Genomic DNA, 19525 nt, shown 5'->3' on the forward strand with positions numbered 1-19525 from the left:
TGGCACTGGTGGACTGGGGAACGGGGCATTTCTAGGTGTCGCCTGTGCCTTCTGATACGGGAATGCAGCAGCAGCAGAAGGGAGCTGTCTCAGAGCCTGGCTGTGGCTTAGTGCCCTGATTCACTGCCACGTCAAGGCCAGCAACTGCACTGGTTAGGGCAGGCCCATCAATGGGCAGGGCAGGGCAGGGCATTGTGAGAGGAGCTTGAGGACATACAGCATTCTGTTGGGAGAGGAGGTAGTGACTACCAACTAGAACGAGGGCTGGAGAGACTGAAAGGGACCGTGTGACCTAGGTGAACAGGTGTCTCAGAGCTGTGGGTCAATTTCTGTATTCTTCACACAGTTCCTAAAAGATGCCCCCCATCTTCATGATGTTCAAGTACACACAAAATCGAGGTCACACCCCCAAACTGGGCTGGATACGGCTGGTGAGAACCCCACTGCCTGGCTTTCACTCCAAACTCCTGTCAACCCGACCCAGGACACGGGTGGCACGGCAGCTGCAGGGCCCCTGCCTGCCAGGGGAACAAACCACCAAGGCGACCTGCTTAATGGTGACTTACTTGTGATGCCTTTATTAGGTGAAGAAGAGGGAATGTGGAAGAAAGGGCGTAAGGAGAGAAAACCCTATGGAGCCTCAGGGGCTGCAGGTCAGGACAGGCCGAGAGAAAATGACACTTGAAATGATGTGCTCTCAACCACCAATGCCCGGTCAGCCCCTGAATGGTCACAGGTGAAAGGGAGGCATGGAGGGCCCTGCACTCCTCTTCCCAGGACCAGATGGTACTGAGCTGATGGAGAGGCCAGCTCTTGACACTGGTTCCGGGAGTCACATTCCATTGGGCTAAGCGTAATGGATAAAAACCCAACTGACCAAAACGGCCGGTGTCTCCACGGCAAACTGGCCGGTCACTGCACTCGTGTGGCTAGGCATCCTTTGTGGGTGCCAGGAGTGAGAGGCCACTTTGGGGTCAGGAGCCTTTTGTCCTTAAAGGAAGAGGGGTCCTGAAAGACTCGCCCCCTCCTCCGACCCCCCTTCCTTTCCTGGGGAGGAGTCAGCAGTGAAGCCCAGAGGGTCAACAGCAGAGCGGGTCTGGTGTGGGACTTGCTTTTGCAGCATAAGGAAATGGGTACAAAAATGCTACAAAGGCCAACTATGATTCTGCAAACAGAATGGGGGCAAACTCCCTTGCTTCTAACCATTCCAGAAGAGACAAACGCGTTTTGTTTTTTTTTTTCTTAAGCTACTGATTGGAACTGTCAACTATGGTTCCTGATCACTAAGGACTGGCAAGGAAGTGCTAGACGGTTTTTAGGATGTTTCACTCCTTCATGGTTACACCGCAGTAAGGAAGCCAGGGGACAATAACTGAAATACACGAGACAACACGCACTTGACAGTTCATGGCAGCAGCTCGCATGGGACGTGCTTGTGGGTGTTTCTGGAAGCATAAGACTGCTGTCTCATTTGCTACTTTGATAAGGTACTTCTCAGTTGGACAGATTTAGATATAAGAGACATCTCTGTAAACACAGAAAAGGATATACCAATATGATGAAGATATGCAGCTAGATAAGGACTTCCTGAACACAGAATGACAGGATGGGGTCCTAAGTGGAGACTGATCAATGAACACCCATAGCAAACCCAAGCCTCTCGGCCCCCACACCATTCCCCTGGCACAGATGTGGAGATGTGTGATATGCTGGCCTCACCCAGTCTCCAGCAAGCAAAAGCCAGGCATTTTCCATCAGAAAAGAACTCATGGTTAACTTATAGGAGGGGCCGAGGGGCCAGGGGTCTAGGTGCCGGTCCCAGCTCAGGTCTGGGGCGTCTGCGTTTCTTCCCACCTGCCACCCCGTTGCACTGCACTGTGCTGGCTGGGCCTGGCGAGGCCAAGGTCAGGGCTGGGCTACTCGGTGACTATGGCAGGCCATGGGGGCCTCTGTGCTACCCTCAGCTTCCAAATCCAAATCTGTCCAACTTCTCCTGCTTGCTTTTCTTGGGTAGAAGGTCGAGAAGGCCCAGAATCCAGGGTCTGACCAGGGAAGGGAGCTCCCTCAGAGAGCAAAATCTTGCTGCTCTCTTGCCCTTCGGAGAGGCCAGGGTGCTAGGGCCAGGTGGACTCAGCAGAGCCCGGGTTTTCCTCAGGCCTCAGAATGGGCTGGGTCGGGGCTAGGGCTGGCAGTGGGAAGGCCAAGGGCAGGGTGAGATCTGGGGGCCTGAGCTGACCAGCATCAGCTCAGGTAAAGCTGGGAACTGTGGGTACCTGGTACAGAAGGGATGAAGGAGGAAGGGAAGAAATGAAAGGATGGATGAAAGAAGGCAGAGATGGAAGGACAGAAGAGAAACCAATCAGGAAGTCCTTATAAAATTGCAGCAAACACTTAGAGTTTCGGAGCTTCGTGGGAACCCTATGTGCTGAGCCCACTTTAAAACAAGCGCAGGTATATACAGATCCAGGTAGTTCTAAACACCGTCATGTCTGGTGGCTTGAGGGACGAAGTGTCACCAATTCAAGCCAGTTTGCTCTCAGAGCATGTTTGTTTTGAAGTGGGAACATGAAGACTCAATAGTGCAAATAGTTCTAAGCTGTCCCTAAAGGAGTAGAATTGGAAAGTTTTGGAAGAACGTTTTCCCCTACTTCCCCCTGGCCCCCCAACCTGTCCACTAGGCCTCTACCTACCAGTCACAGACTGCTCTGAGCAACTAGGAATTCCATGAGCCCCACTGCTCTGTGCCACCCGGAGGAGCCCAGGAGCCCGGGGCCAGCCTGCCTACGCCTTGTCCCGTTGCTTCCACGGCCTCTCTCTCTCTCTCTCTCTCTCTCTCTCTCTCGCCACCCACTGGAGAACGGCCCTCGGCCATCCTCTCCTCTGGCTCAGGCCAGTCTACACCCAGCAGCTCAAAGGACTGACTCCCTCCTAGCCATGCCAGAACTGGAGTGAACAGGTACTACTTCCCTGTCCTGTGAAATGTCCTAGTCAGTTTTGGATTGGGGCTGGCGTGGGGCCAGATTTGTGCCACCATGGGTGAGATCACACAGGCTGTAGCCACTGGCCACCTCTGTCTTTTTCTCTAAAGAATCCAACTGTCTCTCCTGCCTCACACCTCCTTGTCCCAATGTGGGTAGGGATGGGGAAGGTGGAGGAGCTGGGGGATGGGGGTGGGGCAGGGCGGGAGGAGAGGAGAGCTGAGACTGGGAGTGTCCTCTCAACCACTCTCTGTCCCTAATGAGCACATGGGGGGTGGGGGAAGGTCTGGGTGGGAGGGGAGGTGCAGGCATACCCTAAGAAGCCTGGTCAACAGCTTGTCTGGTCAGTAGTATCTGCAGCAAGCCTTGTTGAAGGAGCCTAGTTTAGAAAAGTGCAAAGCTACTTCTGGCCCTGGTTAGGTCTTCAACCTGACTGTGCTTGTCGGTAAGAAAAACATCCCAATGCTCCAACTACTCCCACCCTGAAGCCACGAAACTCTAAGTTTACTGAAAGAAAAAAAAATATTTTTTATTTCAGTTAATCGGGAAGCTTTGTCAGAGCCCTACCCATAAGGAGAAGAGACAACAGCTGCCTTTATTCTTGTTGGTTTGCTTTGCAATCCGCTCTGTGTAAAGTCAGCTAACTCTCTCGGTCACGGGCGTCCGGCTGTCCACAGGCTCCTCTCTGTTTGGCCTTGGCATGGAGGATGAAACAATGTCTTTGCGCTCTCCCTCCCCTCGGTGTTTGTACTTGTCTGCGGCCGTGGCGGCGGTCGCGACCGTGGGCTGAGTCTTAGCTGGCTCCTTGGGGCAGCCGTCGCTCTCCAGCGAGCCTCCTCTCGCCATCTTCTCCTCTTTGCAGACGCCGCTGCTCAAGTCCTGGGGCTCAGGGGGGCTGGCGGGGTCCTCGGAGCTCTGGGGCTCAGGTGGGGGAGGGGGCGGGGGCGGAAGCAGCGGCGCGGGTGCCTTCGGGGGCTCTGAGTGGTGGTGATGGTGGTGGTGCTCCTTCTTGGGGGGTGAGGAGGCGCTGCTGCTGCGCCCCTTCGGGCTGCTCTCCTTGCTTTTCCGTCCGGGGCTCTTGCAGGTCTTCAGTCCCTTTCCACTCTTCTCGCCGAGGGTGGACACCAGCAGGGGCTTCACCACCTCCTTCACCTCGATGCTGACCGTCTCCCGAGTCTTGCGCTTCTTGATGGGGAGCACAGTCTCCTGCACGGACCGGATGGAAGACTCCTTCACGGCTTTCTTTTTGGCCTCTGCGGCGGCAGCTGCCACCACACTGCCTGGCTTTCGGCCCCGCTTCTTGGGAATGGCCTGGGGGTCAGCCTCGGCTTTTCGCTTCCGGCCTGGGCGTTTGATAACCATGACCTGGGCTGATGTGGTGGCCCCGCCCCCTTCAGCCTTGCTCCCGGGCGAAGCTTGAAAAGGCATCTTGACGAGCAGCTTCCCGGGACTTTTCTCCAGGACCCTTTTCACCTGCACACCCTCTGATGTTGCTGCCTTGGGTCTCGCAGTGCCGCTCCCTTTGGGGCGTCCCCGACCTCTGCCAGTTCCTGGAGCTTTGGGAGATTTGGGCTTCTTAGGTGGTTTCTGCTCTCGCCGGGAGGGGCTCCCTCTCCCAGTTACCGTGAAGTCAAAATCATTAGGGTCCAGGGAGGTGTCGCCTACCTTTTCGAAGTACGCAATCAACTCCACTTTAGAGCGAAAGGCTTTTCCCTGGGGACTGTGGGAACAAATGGAGAGACACAAAGAAAGATTAGAAGCTTCCCCGCTAATGTACAAAGATGGGGCAGGAAGAATGTGCTGAATTCTGTGACAGGACGTTCTGCAATTGACCTGCCTGATGATACTATTGAATGAGAGTCACATTAGAGAAAAGCCAAAATGGGCTGAAATTAGAAGGGCATGGTCACACACAAAGCAACTGGGTTGCTGGGCGGCGGAGAGCACCTACAGGGTGTGCTCCAGTGACAAGAACAGCTGGGTGTCAGCTGCTCTGCAGCTATTGCCCCTGAGGATCCGCCTACCACCAGGGCCCCTCCTCCGGCTCCCAAAGGGGCCTGGCCTGGAGACCCGCTTGAGCCAGAAGGCTGAGGGGCAGGCATTCTGCTGGTTGGTGCCTGGGCCCAGTCAGTAAGTAAAGCACTCCTCTCTGTCTGAACCTGGGCATGCTGCTTAGCCTCTCTGGGATCAGTTTCCTCATCAGTCAGTAGGATAATGCTTTTTGTTCACCCTTCTCAGAGTTGCTGCGACCAAACGAGGATGTCTGCAAATATCCTTCCAAAACTGTTTATCTTTTCTGGATCATCTAAGGGCCAGAACTGAAATGTATTTATTCAGTCCTCTGAAGCTCTGGCTTGGGAATTACACTGTTTCAATAGAAAATGCCCAATGACCAGCCCAAAGCTGGACAAATGCACCAATGACAGTTGGAAAGGCACATGAAGAGACACCAATGTGTCCCCAGAGGCCCTGTCAGAGAGCTCACCTTTCCCAACATGATTCAGAGAGTAGACTGAGCCCTCTGAACTCCTACTTCTTCTGGGTCATGAAGCCAAGTCACGGAATGACTGACAGAAAGAAGAGCTGTTTAACAGGTTCTGAGAAGAGCCCATCAGCTGGATGTTTCCCAGCTGGGAAATGAGAGGAACCCAGAGAGCCCTGCTTGCCTTCCAAGCACAGGCCACTACACATGGCAGGTCCTGTGGCCTCTGGGACCAGCCTGGGCAGGACCTTGTGTCCTCAATGTTTCCCAGGTGACCTCTCTTCCTTGTGTCCTCACTGTGGCCCTGGGTAGGCCCTACTGCAATGCCATCTCCAGACAAGATCTCAAGGGCTGGTGGGGTAAAGTCACACTCAGGGCGGTGACCTCTGTACACAGTCATTTGAAACATACCTGGAGGGGTCTGCAAGTGGTGTTCATTATTGAAGCCACCCCCAGCCCAAGATGGGTGATATACACACATTTTCCTGATCATCGAGTAAAAAAAGAGCTGCCACTCTAAGGGATCCCCATTAGTTTCTCAGCACCTGGCCCCAGCCTCCTGCCCACCCAGCCTTCCCTGCTTTGTAGAGACAGAAGTTGCCCTTACTTACTTGATCAAATACACATCATACTTCCCAGCGGAGCGGCCAGATTTCCTTTGTTTAAGCTTTCGGGTCCAACCTTCAGGCAGAGTGGGGTCGTCATACATGGGTCCCCGGTCACGAATGATAGAGCGTCGCTGTTTGGGGGAGGCAGAAGCTTCCGGGACAGCTGGGGCTGAGCCTGACCCTTCTGAGGTCTCTGCTTTGCCTGCCTCTGCTGGCTCAGCAGAGTGGTGAGCCGGTGGCTGCAGGGGCTCATGCTTGCCCTCTTTGTCTTCTTTCTTATCTTTCTTCACCTTTTTAAATTTCAGGGGTTTGTCCTTGAGGCCCTGGAGATCCTGGTCTTCTGACTTTTCTTCCCTGAAGTGTTAAATAAGTATGTAAGTATCACAGGGAACACACCGATTTGTAGAAAAAGTAAGCAATGGCGGGTTTGGGGCACCCCAGCACAGGCAGGGCTCTGAGAGACAGGGCTGCCCCACCGATGCTCACCCAGATCCTGATGCCTTTCTCCTTCAAAGATTTCTTTTGGGGCTTTGGGCTTTACCCTACCTGCACTGTGACCACTCTGAGTCCTTCTGTCCCAAGTCCCACTCCTAACAAGCAGGAGAATGAGCAGTATTTTTCTGGGTAGAAACACTAGATGGCTTCTCAGTGTACTGCCTCGGAAGAGGCCACTTTACAAGCTGTGCCCAACAGTCTCTAGACTTCATGGCTGACAAGAGGCCCTTGACTACTGGAGAGGGAGCTGCCCACCCAAAATGTGGCCAGGGCTACTCTTCACGAAAGACCTGGCTTGGGTGTTAGTATAGCTTCTGTGTTTTAAGTTTTCTCAAATGTGTGCTTGATAAAACAGGGAGCACGATGCAACTTACTGACGGTGGCAGAGCCTAGCACTACCCCCTTGGGAGATAAGGCACAGCACAGTGCTGTGGAAAAAACACACAGGTTTGGAGCCAGCCCAACCTGAGCTCAAATTCTGACTTGGCAACTTCTAAACATGGACCTGAGCAAGTGACCTCAACATTCCGTGCCTTAGTTTCCTCATCTTGGTAATAGGCACCAACACCCCAGAGGAAGAAAAGTCACAAAAGCACCATATAAACACTAGCCAACTCGGGCAACCAGAAACTGCTGCCCAGGGTTCTGGAGTGAGGAGAAGGCACCCCAGGTCTGCTAAACTTTTATTATCAGACATTCCTTTACAAGCCATGACTGCCTTACACTCAACCAGTAGAAGGGGAGAACAAGGACAAAGGCACAGAAGAGCACCCTCCCCACTCCAGGGTGGGCATCTCCTTATGCTTTCACACTGACAGAGCAGTTCCTTCCTGCTATTTTGGCTCCACCTGGTAGGGTCCCTTCCTTGTGTGCACTGGAAAGGCCCTGGACCCTGGAATCAGTCTGGCCATGGTGTTCTTAAAGCAGGGCTAAGAGGGCAGGAACACCACCCACGCTGGGGAGGCTTGGAACCAGCCATCTGCTGGTCTCTCAGCAATTCAGTCTAGAAGAGAATGAGACTATTCCTGTCCTTGATATCTCAGCCCTAGAGCTGCCCTGTCCCATGTGGCTCGTGTCAGCACTGGTCACTGCCTCATGGCCAGTCTACCCCAAGCAACCCCCTTGTTCACACTGTGGAGACTCCAATGGAGGCACTGTGGTATGTACTGGAAACCAGACTCAAATGATGTCAGTAAGCTTCCAAAGGTGGGTTAGTATCAGGACTCTTGGCACCATGAGAACATGCCTTTTCTGAACAGCTCAGGTCAGGGGTTGGGATACAGGCTTGTCCCTGAGTTCCTCCCTATCCTGGGTCATCCTTTAGCAGCTCAGGACTCTAAAGCATGGCTGCCAGGATGACCCTGATTTAGCCCACGGCCCACAGGAGATCTTCTCTTGCTGTAAAGTGAGGGTCTCTAATCTGCTGCAGCACAGAGCTTAGTTTTCAATTATCACAGTCTTATTAGCCTTTCAGCAGGAATTGAGGAAGAATCCTGAGAAGCTTGGTGTGGCCTATAGCCTGTAGTCCCCCATCACAGAGGGGAGAAGGGGAGCTTGCCAGCAGCAGAGTGGCAGATGAACTGGAATGACCACTTCCACCCAGTCTACGGGCCACCGCTGAAGGCCATGGCTACTCCCTGGAACCTGGATAGTCCTGGAGTCAGCGGACAACACTGCACCCATGGGAAAGGTCTGGTTTCTCCAGAACGCTCATTTATATTCCCCAAATAGTTTAACCATCCACGAGGTCAAGTACAAACCACATATCCCAGGAATGCCTCTTAGATACAATCAAGGGTGTTGATGCCATCAAGGTCAATCCCTTCTAGAACTCTACCCTGAAGACACACCCCCAGAAATGCCAAACGGTTAAGTCTATGATATTATTTGTAACGGCATCATTTTTCCTGACCCAGTACTGCATACAACTCATAGAGCTACTAACAAAGACGTACTGAATGGACGATGCCATGCCTATAGCATGGAGAGCCATGCAGCCTGAGAGGGCTGAGAAGGAGCACCTCTGGATCTCCTACAGATCACAGGATGCCTTTCACATGAAAAACAAGGGAAGAAGTACTTCCTAGTCCCAGGATGGGTGGGAACGAGCTAAGGTACAGGCGCAAGGCAAGACCTCTCTGAATCATGTAAAAGTTTACATAACCAAAATGAGAAAGAAAATAAACAGTACCAAAACCCTACTGTACTGAATGCAAACACAAACAAACTGAACCATGTATCAAACTGATACCACACCAAAGAGAAGATGTATTTCAAATACCTCTGACCACACTGCTCTGCATATCCTTAGTGGGACATATTTTAAGGCCTGATATGGCACCCAGGGTTAGGGAACATGTCCAGCATCCATGGAGGGAACCAGGCTGGCCCTGGGAGAAGTGGGTGGTTGTGGTTCTACGGTGGCCGGTGAGGGCAGAAAGGCAGGGGAGTGCTTGGACAGAGGATGGGAAAGTCAAAGGACATAGGAGGTGGCTAAAAGGACTCCTTGCACTAGATGACACCATGACAAGGTGAGTATCTGAAAGAACAAACTGACTGGATCACAATGAGGGACAAAAGAGAGAAAATCCTACAAGAAGCAAGGGGTGAATCATGCAGCTATGTGCCAGAAGGTGGTTCTGGGCAGCAGAGCGGCCTCAAGGGGGATGTGGAGGGCTTTGTCAGATTGCTACTGGGGAGTCTTGGGCAGGGGAAGGGACAAGAGCTCTTATCTTTAAAGGATCACTACTTGCTGTGTGGAAAGCAGGGGGCACCTGTGAGAAGCCTCTTCAGTGGTTTCCCATGGCCCAGGGTGGGGACAGTGGAGGATTTGGGAAATGACCAGGAGGTGGAGTGACAGAAACGAGGAAAGGCTGGTGTGGGTGAGGGGATGGGATGAGTTAAGTACTATCACCAATGCCTGGAAGGATGGTGGTGCCACTGAAGACAGGAAAGCCTGGGCCAGGAACACATGGGGGTTATAGCCACATCCATGGTTAGAAGTTCAAGGAGACAAGAACATAGTTTTTTGACACTAGCCACAGAGGAGACCCAGCTGTGCTCAGAGTTTGACTTGGGCCTGAATGAACTGTTTTGGTTTTTTTTTTTTTTAAGTTTTTCATTGTGATAAAACATTCATAACAAAATTTGCCTTTTAAACCCTAAGTGTCTAACAAATGAATTTTTAATAGCACCTAAGATGAAGAATAAAAGTGCCTTTAATTCAATCTGTAATATTTTAGTTCTTTTATTTCTTTGAGAGACAGAGAGAGAGAGACCGACAGAGAGAGCGCATGCGAGCACGAAGCAGTGGGAGTGGCAGGCAGAGGGAGAGGAAGAAACAGACTCCCCGCTGAACAGGAAGCCCAGTGCGGGGCTCGACCACAACTTAGGCCAAAGGCAGACGTTCAACTGACTGAGCCACCCACCCAGGCGCCCTAGTTCTTTTTTTTTTTTTTAAGATTTATTTATTTACTCATGAGAGAGACAGAGAGAGAGAGAGAGAGGCAGAGACACAGGCAGAGGGAGAAGCAGGCCCCCCGAGAACAACCTGATGTGGGACTTGATCCCAGGACCCAGGGATCATGCCCTAAGTCGAAGGCAGACACTCAACTGCTGAGCCATCCAGGTGTCCTGTCCCTAGTTCTTTTATTTTTTTTTTAGTTTTTTTAAACAAGATTTATTTATTTATTTATTCATGAGAGACACAGAGAGAGGCAGAGACACAGGCAGAGGGAGAAGCAGGCTCCATGCAGGGAGCCCAATGTGGGACTCGATCCTGTGTCTCCAGGATCACGCCCTGGGCCGAAGGCAGGCACTCAGCCACTGAGACACCCGGGCTGCCCTAGTTCTTTTAAATTAAAATTACTTGAAGCAGCTACAACAATATGGTGATGTTCAATTCTGTGCATTGAGGGGCACACAGGTTTGTTACTTTGACTGCTACTTCTCTGCAAAAACAAATGACAAGTGCCCACAAAGAAGCCTGGAAACCATGCCACTGGCTGCGGACTGGAGGTAAAAATGATGCAAAACAGGTAATCCACCTACTCGGTCCCAAGGTGACCCAACTCCCTAAGAGGCCTCCTCACCAGGGCATTATGGAGTTAGCTGAAACACACACTTTTTCAAAGAAATCAGTCTTCTTCATCCTGCCTTGAATGAGACCATATATGTATATGTATGTATGTATATACATATATAGCGTGCACACTCTATCTTCAAATGAGTAGCAGAACTGAACGAGTTCATATATTCTGGAGTTCAGAGGATCTCCAGAAAAACCACCCATCCCACTCTTCAGGGTTACAGATGAAAAGAGAAGGAAGCACACAAAGTTCCCTTGTGTGGTCGCATGAGGGAACTCGTCTGAGGTCATGGCTGAGTTGATGTGTGTTCATCTACCGCCCTGAGCCAGACTCTGCTGGGGGCTGGGAAAATGGGGCAGAATTAGCATCACTCTTTGGTCTTCACGAGCTCCAAGTTTCGTCAGGGAAACAAAGAAGTAATGAAAAAAATAGTGACACCCTTCCCAGTGATAGTAGGCAGTGATACCAATAGTTCTAGCCCTAGAGGGAGGAGTGACTAATGACACCTACCCTGTACAACCAATGGTTCTGGGCTGGCCCTCTCTCCCATCTTCTTTTGGGTTAAGATAGCACTTCTGAGGAGACTTCCCAGCTCCTGCCTTCTCCAATCCCATGAGCAAGGGCACCCTATGCTCCCCCCCCCAGTGTACTTGGAACACACCACTATGTAGGTCAGCCTCCCCACCCCACGACGGTGCATGCCTTCTTTATTGTCATCTCTCCACTCACACATCGCCAAGCAGAGGAGTGCCAAACAACAATCACAACCCAGAGGTTGTACTACTTTTGTTTCTTTTGATGACTGTATGCCTCTGACCAGTAACTTTGAGGAGCAAGGGCCAGCTTAGCACCCAAAGCAGACACGGTCTGATAAGTGAATAAATGATGAGTCTAGGTGCTACCGTAGCCTACTAAGCACTGGTGGGTTGGGCTGGCAAGAGACAAGACTGGGGCAGTCAGTGAGGGCCTGGGAGAACAGGCAGTGACAATCTACAGCGACAGGGAGGGCAGGGTCATGGGGGTAGAAGTATGGAGGATGGCTATGCTGCAAGGGCGGGTTCCAGGGATCAGCATCAGGTCTGCAGACACTCCTCCTGTGGAAACTACGAAAAACGCTAGACTGAAAATCTTGTAGAAGATACTACATAAGACGCTGTTTAAAAAGTTTTGCTTGCATTTGACTTGTAAGCTAGTGAAAAAGTAAGGAATATACAGTTTCAAGAGTAAGGGAAGGAAGGTAGGGAGTCCTGTTCTATGGAGAAATTTGGCAGGTGACCCATTAACAAGTGGTCAAACTGAGCACCACCGACCAAGGCCGAAGTGCTACGAATGAGGAGCATCAGCACTGTCCCATCCTGCAAGAAGGGGTAAATGAGGCCACATAAGGGAACAACTGGAAGAGTCCAGAGAGAGGAGCATCCCCCTCAACTGTGAGACTGGAGTCTTCAAAACTGTCTGCAGCATGAAAAAAGGTATGCAAACTGCTCCTGGTGAAAGAGAACAGCAGAAGGCAACAAGCAATCATGTGCTGGCTTCTGGTTCAAAGGCACTAAAGGGGTGCTCATGGGGCATTGACAGAATGTGAATTCCCCCATGTGAATTCGTGGAACTTGGTTCCACGTTGGCATGGTGCTAAGCTCCTTGAGGGTCAAAAGTGCAGCATAATGCTCTTAGGAGAGCCAGGCTCAAGCAGCACTTAGGAGTGTAAAGGAGCAACAATGACTTGGGGAAGCATACGGTACTAAAATGGCAGCATGTTTGAAAAGGAGGTTATGACATCAAATATAACTGGAAGCTGTGCAGGTTGAGAGTAATATTTTGAAGCAGTTTCAGATGAGTTTTCTAACAAAGAGAATACCGTCACAGTACACGAATACATTAAGAGGGAAACCTGGAAATCTTATAGAAGTACCTTCTTTTAGTGGCTCAAAGAACTATAATGTTTTCAGTGTTATGCTTTATTTGAAGCTGTGAGTGCGAATGAAGGGAAGGTGTCAAAGCTATATATACACACACACACACAGATATACATATACACACACGGATACATAAACATATATATATGTATATGTATATGTGTGTGTGTGTTTGTGTGTGTGTGTATATATATGTTCATATAAAAATCATCACAAGGGGTGCCTGGCTGGCTCAGTGGGAAAAGCATCTGCTGCTTGGTCTTGGGGTTGTGAGTTCCAGCCCCAAGTTGGGGTGTAGAGGTTACTTAAATTAAAAAAAAAAGATCATTGCTGAAGGCAGCCCTGCCTAGGACCCCACTTTAAATGTCAAAGGAACTGTGTAATATAATCTGTACATCATATGGAAGGAAGCACAAATCTGGGGGTTACAGCGAAAAAGGGTCGGCTGATGGCAATACTGGGTACAAATGCCAACAGACACTTCAGTGTGACCCTGTTACATCTTCTTTTTTAAGATTTAAAAAAAAATTATTTATTCATGAGATACAGAGACACAGGCAGAGGGAGAAGCAGACTCTCTGTGAAAGCCCGATGTGGGACTCAATCCCTGGACCTGAGATCACGTCCTAGGCCAAAGGCAGACGCTCAACCACTGACCCACCCAGGCATCCCTGTGTTAGGTCTCTTAACCAGAATTTTAACCAGACTTGTCACTGGTTTTGTTAATGAGCTCTGATTACCAAATCACATAGGTTTGGCGTGGTCTACCCCTCCCATTTTTCCCATAATGACTCTTACTTTTTATTGTGTGATTTGTAGAACACAGGGATTTTTTTCAGAAATATACATATCACATTGAAGCGGAAAGGCCTTCACAAACCTTAAATATCTACCAGGAAGGAAAGAAGGCTCTTGAGTAATAAAATACCATCTAGCAATTTTTCTGCTAGAACACAAACATTAGATCAAATCTTTTCTTTGATCTAGCGAAGGAAAACCAGTTTGCAGGAATCTTGTTTTTGAGCCAAATTACTGTATCCCAAGGGGTTTGATGGCAAGAACTGCCTGTACTTTCATAATGAAAGTAACCTATAGTAATTGTGCAGAAGGCTGCCCTGAGAAGCTGTACCTGGCACTCCTGTGACCCCAGGCTCCTGTACACTACAGGGGGGCAGGCAACCAACAGCTGGCAGGTGCAGCTGGCCAGACAATGGCGACTGAGGAGGGACTACTCAATCCCCGAGGCTTTCAGATTAAAGAAGAAAGACTACAAAGGCAGTTGAAAGCAGCAGAAAGGTGTTTTTCCCGTGAATCAGAATCCAGCCCCCTCCAAAGTGAGCTCCAGCAATATCCTCGGCCCCATTTCAGTCATGTTTGCATGAAGCCAATTTCAGGATATAGCATTTCTCAGCACCATTCATTTCAAGTCACCCATTCCACTGAGCTGCAGAAGGAGCCTACGTCCCACGATAAGGCCATGACACATCAGGCCAAGGTGGTGGCCACTTCCCCAGGTGAATGGTCAGGGACCAGAGGAGAGAAATGGCCTTTTTGCAGTGGCTCCTTCCATCCTGCAATGTCATTCCCTCAGTGCTTCCAATTCTTTCTACCTTTAGTATGAGCTACAGAATCTCAGAATCAAGGAGGCTTCTCTGCACGAATCAATAAAGGCAGCCACACTCTGAGATGCCAGCTTCAGCCCCTTTAAAGATCTGAGAGAAATCAAACTGGCACTGGAAGAGAGTCTCAGTGGTCTCCGGGGAGCAAAAGAGCAAATGGGGTTCAGCTCAAAGGCTATAGCAGTAGAACCTGAAGTTCAGCGGCTCTGAACTCAGTGTATTTTTTAATACCCCAGTTTTCAGAAGATGCAAGAGAAACTGTGTTTTGAAAAGCTAAATAAAATACAGCTCTTGACAAAGGTACATCTTTCCCCAAATGAAGGCACCCAGTGCCATACAGTCTTCATGAGTCCATCACACGTGAGCTAAGAAAAGCAGGTTTAAACAAACACTGCCACTGTGGAGAACAGTCAGACAATTCCTCAAAAGGTTAAACATGGAGTTCCCACAGGACCCAGTATTTCCACTCTAGATGTAGAGCCAAGAGAACTGAAAACAGGGACCAGAACAGATATCTGTACACCCATGTTCATAGTGCCATGATTCACAGTAGCCAAAAGGTAGAAGCAACCCAAGGTCCACTGACAGATGAACAGATAAGGAAAATGCAGTCCATCCACCAATGGAATGTTACTCAGCTTTAAAAAGGAAGGAAAGGAAATTCTGACACAGGCTACAACACGCATGATCCTTGGGGACACTATGCTGAGTGACATGAGCCAGCCACAAAAAGACAAATACTATATAATTCCATTTATATGAAATGTTCGAATAGGCAAATCCAGAGACAGAAAGTAGATTAGTCATCACCATGGGCTGGGGGGAGTGGGTAATAGGGAGTGACTCCTAATGAGGTTAGGGTTTTTTTTTATTGGTGATAATGTCCTGGGACCAGATAGAGGTGATGGTTGCACAACACTGTGAATGTTCTAAATGCCACTGAACTGTACACTTTAAATGCATGAATTTCATGGTATGTGAATTATATCTCAATTTTTATAACACCCCACTAAAATGACAGCTGACTTTGCCTATTACCCCAAATTGTAAAGGTAGGATTTATGATGCCCAAGCAGTGCTCAGAACCCACAGCTGTCTCCAAGCAACCCCGTCTGGGTACAGACAGAGCCCAGGCAGGCAGCTCTGCCGTCCATCTGAGAGAAAAAGGCCAGCGTGGGACTGAGGGTGATATGCTAGACCAGACCAAGCCGATGTGAATGCCATCTCTGAAACCCAGGACATAGTAACCATGACAGTCGGAAAGAATTTAGTTCAAGAAGCTTAATGACATAAAAAAAAGTTTAATGACCAGGCATTTAGCCAAGTTGAGGGCTGCTGGCTAAATATTCTGAGGGCATTTGATCAATCTTTTTTTTATTGCGGTAAATGCACATAACATAAAATTTACCATTAGCAACACTTAGTACATTCCCAATGTTGTACAACCATCATGACCACCTAGTTACAGAACATTTCAGCACCCCCTGAGGAAACCCCATCCCCATTAAGCAGTTATTCCTCCAGGTGGCCTTACTCCCAGCACTCAGCAGCTACTAATCTGTTTTCTAGGTCTATGGAATAGCCTACTCTGGACATTTCATATGAATGGCATCATACAATATATGGCCTTCTGGGACTGGCTCCTTCCACTCAGCATCATGTTTTCTAGGTTCATTCATGTTGTAGTATGTATCAGAACTTAATCCCGTTTTATGGCTGAAAAACATCCATTGTAAGAACACAGCACACTTTGCTTATCCATACATCTGCTGACAAATAGCTGGGTGGTTTCCACCTTCTAGCTGCTATGAACATTTGTGTACAAGTTTTTGCATGGATATGTTTTTAATTCTCTTGGGTCTATGCCCAGAGTGGCAATACTGGGTCAAATGGGAATTCTATGTTTAACCTTTGGAGGAACTGGCAGGCTGTTTTCCACAGGGTTTCTTTTGGGGTTGATGAAAACGGTCTGGAACTAGATAGGAGTAAAGTATGGCAGCAGAAACTGCTTCCGTTCTGGAATGCTTAGCCAGTAGGGTCAAGCTTTAAACAGAAGTCATCACAGCAAGACCACAGGCAGTGGCACAAGGCAATGTCTCACCTACCCACTCATTCAGTAGCTAACATTCTTTAAGCACCTTGTAGGTACTGAGGATGAGTTGTGCTAGGGCCAGGAATGCTACAGCAAGAACACAAGCTTTCTACCTGCATACATTTCTCTTTTTTTAAAGATTTTACTTGAGAACAAGAGTGATAGAGTACACGCGAACACACACGAGCAGGAGGAGCAGAGGGAGAGGGAGATAATCTCCAGCAGACTTCACACTGAGTGTGGAGCAATGCAGGGGTGGAGGGGGGATCCCAAGACCCTGAGATTATGACCTGAACCTAAACAGAGTCAGATGCTTAACCAACTGAGCCACCCAGGCACCCCCCTACCTGCATCCATTTATCTTTCTCCTGGTGCTGACCATCTTCTGGGCAGAGTCAGTATTGAAATCATAGCAATTTTGACGAATGTTGTAAAAGGGGAGCTACTGAGAGGTAGGGGAAGAACTCCAGAATATAGATGCAATGGCAACACTATGGCCTGACAATGTGAAGCTGCTTGGGGCGGTGGGGGGTGGGGTGGGGGAGGAAAGGGTCCAAGACGGTAAAGGTGGTGAAGCTGTGGATCATGACTGAAACCCAAGCAGGTTGGCTTCCCCACCACCTGTCCCCATGAAGGCAACTGTAGAGGGAACTGGCCAGATGAGATAAGAACCGGAGAAAACCAAGAACCCAATCCTCATTACTGATGTTTCTGCTATTTTCTCTCTTCCCCTGGAAAGCCTATACTGTTAGAATTTGCTCTCCATTCTTGAGCTTCCACATCTAGCAACTTCTCTCCCATCCTATTCCCCAATGCCTCTGCTCCTACACGCCATGGGCACTCATGTTTATCCTCTGCATGAGTGGTCGGACACCTGGCCTGTAGTGCCCCCACGACACTGTCCAGTCCTCACGATACCAACAGCCAGTCTGCATAGGCACTTACATTATACTTGCCTTTTTGGTCCCCAGCAATACATTCCCACAGCTGCTGCTTCTCCCACTTTTCTGCTGATATTGTTTTCTTCTTACCTCTGTATACTTTATGTAGTTAAGTTTTACAAGCTTTTATCAAAGCGTTGGCTGCTTTTATCGAAGAACAGAATATTTGCCAAAATAAATTTTCAAGAGAGGCACTGTGTTTTTTGGGGGAAAAGGGGTGGAAAATAAATCTCTAGTAATGGGAAAGAAATCTCTGTAAGAGCTCACTTTGTGTTTTCCTTATTGTACCTCTCACTAGTGTAGGCCACCTATATGGATTCCTAACAAACTTCTTTTTCCCAGTGATGACACCTGAGCCCACTGAAATGGCCAACAAAATATAAAAAATAGCAGGGGGGGGGGAATCTCTGTCAGCACTAGCAAATAAGGGTGCCTCCAACAGCTGAAGCGCTCTGAGAGTGCTGTAGAAACCGTGCAGCTTCACTCAATGTGAGTGAAGTACTGTTTGTGCAGTTCTGCCCTACTCAAACATGGGAGCACAGGAGGGACCCAGCAGGGACGACTGCAGATAGGATTCCCCAAAAGAGCCCTAGGAAGTCTTCAAGAACAACAGGACCTTAGAGCCAGACTAGCTGAAGTGCAGCTTAGTTTACTGGTGGCAAATGGAGGGCCTAGAATAGTGCCTTACCTGGAAGGGCCAGTAAGGGCTGAGAGGTTTCCCGGGGCACTGCTTAGAAGGGGGCCAGCAGAGAAGGGCTGCAGTGCTCCAGTGAGCCTGCATGGCTGGAGCATCCAGAGATACACAGATATAGATGGAGATCCTACCAATCTCCCCAGCAGCACCCTGGGCCTCTATACTACACCATCCTGGCTTTGGATGACAGGGATTCTTTTTTTTAAAAAAGATTTTATCTATCTATCTATTTATTTGAGGTGAGGGGGCAGAGAGAGGTAGAGACACAGGCAGAGGGAGAAGCATGCTCCATACAGGGAGCCTGATGTGGGACTCGATCCCGGGGCTCCAGGATCACGCCCTGGGCCGAAGGCAGTGTTAAACCGCTGGGCCACTGGGGCTGCCCGGATGACAGGGATTCAAAGCCATGGGGAAGCTTTGGACAAGCAGGAGGGACTAAATCTCTACCCCGTCAACAACTCTGGGGACTGGGTAAAAAAGTAAGTAACACACCTGGTGACAAGAAAAATATCAGCAAAGTCAGTTACTTCCCTATGTCTAAACACTAACCAGGGAGAAAATACAATGGGAAGACTGAATACTGTTCTTCCAGTCCAGAGCCTACTGGAACTCCCTTCAGAGCCTGACATTTACCTAGAATAAGCATCTGTGAACAGCCAGAGGAAGTACAGAGAACAGGGCCGTTACTTGCTTCCTATGACCACTGCATCACACGCCACACAACAGAGTCGATTCCACGAGGATTAGAGAATTAGCTTTAAATGGCTGGTTAAAACCTCCCACAGACTTGCCCTCTCCCAGTCCCTAATAAAACCAGGAAACAAAGGTGTGAGGAGGTGTGAAGGGAAGACTCCATCAAACAAAGGCAAAGGACATAAAACCTACCCAGCAGCCTACTGGTGCTCCTGCCCCTGTCTCACCCCAGAAGCCATGCTGGGGAGCCAAAAATACCCAAAGACCTTAGCCAATAAGCTGGAGAGAAGCAACTGGGTGGGAGTCTGTCACTTTTTCCATTTAGACCCAGGAACTATAGAATCTCCTGCTGGGAGGTGCCCAGCAAGCCAGGTGGGCTCTGTAGGAGGTGACCGCTCTTGGGTACATAAAGACCCAGGGAACCACCCAGAGCCTGGGGCCTGCCCTTTCCTGCATCTCGTGGGAACAGCATATATGTCCCTCAAGCAGCTCGAATGAACCTTGGTATAAGACATTTAACACAATTAATTCCTGGGACAGAAAAGAATCCAGATACTGCCAAAGACTACCCAAGGGTGCAGCTCCCCCAGTGTGCAACTTCTCTCTGACCACACAATACCAAGCTCATGATAGCCCAGAGGAGAAAGCAGTGAGATAGGATGCCAAGAGACTAGGAAGAAAAAGCCAAGAACGCCCCCGCTGTACCAAAGCAAACAGAGTATCTGGAAATGACATGGTAACTCTGCAAACATATTATGACCAAAAGAAAAAAGGGGGGGGGGAATGGTTCAGGAAAGGCAGTCTTCCACCAAGAAGAGAATATGCTACAAGGAAGAGAAGGAAATTCTTTGCAACCTTTGTAAGAGCATGTTCTCAATAAGAACTCAAAGATGAGATGATAAAACACAGTATGATGAAA

At 49.4% G+C, this 19525-nt stretch overlaps 1 protein-coding gene across 15 annotated transcripts in view; it reads right to left on the minus strand.

Moving 5' to 3' along the window:
* Positions 1-551: 551 nt before the first annotated feature.
* The window catches only part of MECP2 (methyl-CpG binding protein 2), an 86648-nt gene continuing 67674 nt past the window's right edge, over positions 552-19525 (minus strand). For 11 of the 15 annotated variants that reach the window (XM_072743608.1, XM_072743605.1, XM_072743607.1 and 8 more), the window contains 2 exons: positions 6072-6422; positions 552-4698 (listed from right to left, as the gene is read on the minus strand). In XM_072743608.1, the coding sequence (XP_072599709.1) occupies positions 3615-4698; positions 6072-6422 (1435 nt within the window). In that variant the 3' untranslated portion in view covers positions 552-3614. The remainder of the gene's footprint in view (positions 4699-6071; positions 6423-19525) is intronic. The other 4 variants (XM_072743614.1, XM_072743616.1, XM_072743615.1 and 1 more) reach the window with 1 other exon arrangement.

Source organism: Vulpes vulpes, chromosome X, assembly GCF_048418805.1.
Source record: "Vulpes vulpes isolate BD-2025 chromosome X, VulVul3, whole genome shotgun sequence".
Lineage (NCBI taxonomy): Eukaryota > Metazoa > Chordata > Mammalia > Carnivora > Canidae > Vulpes > Vulpes vulpes.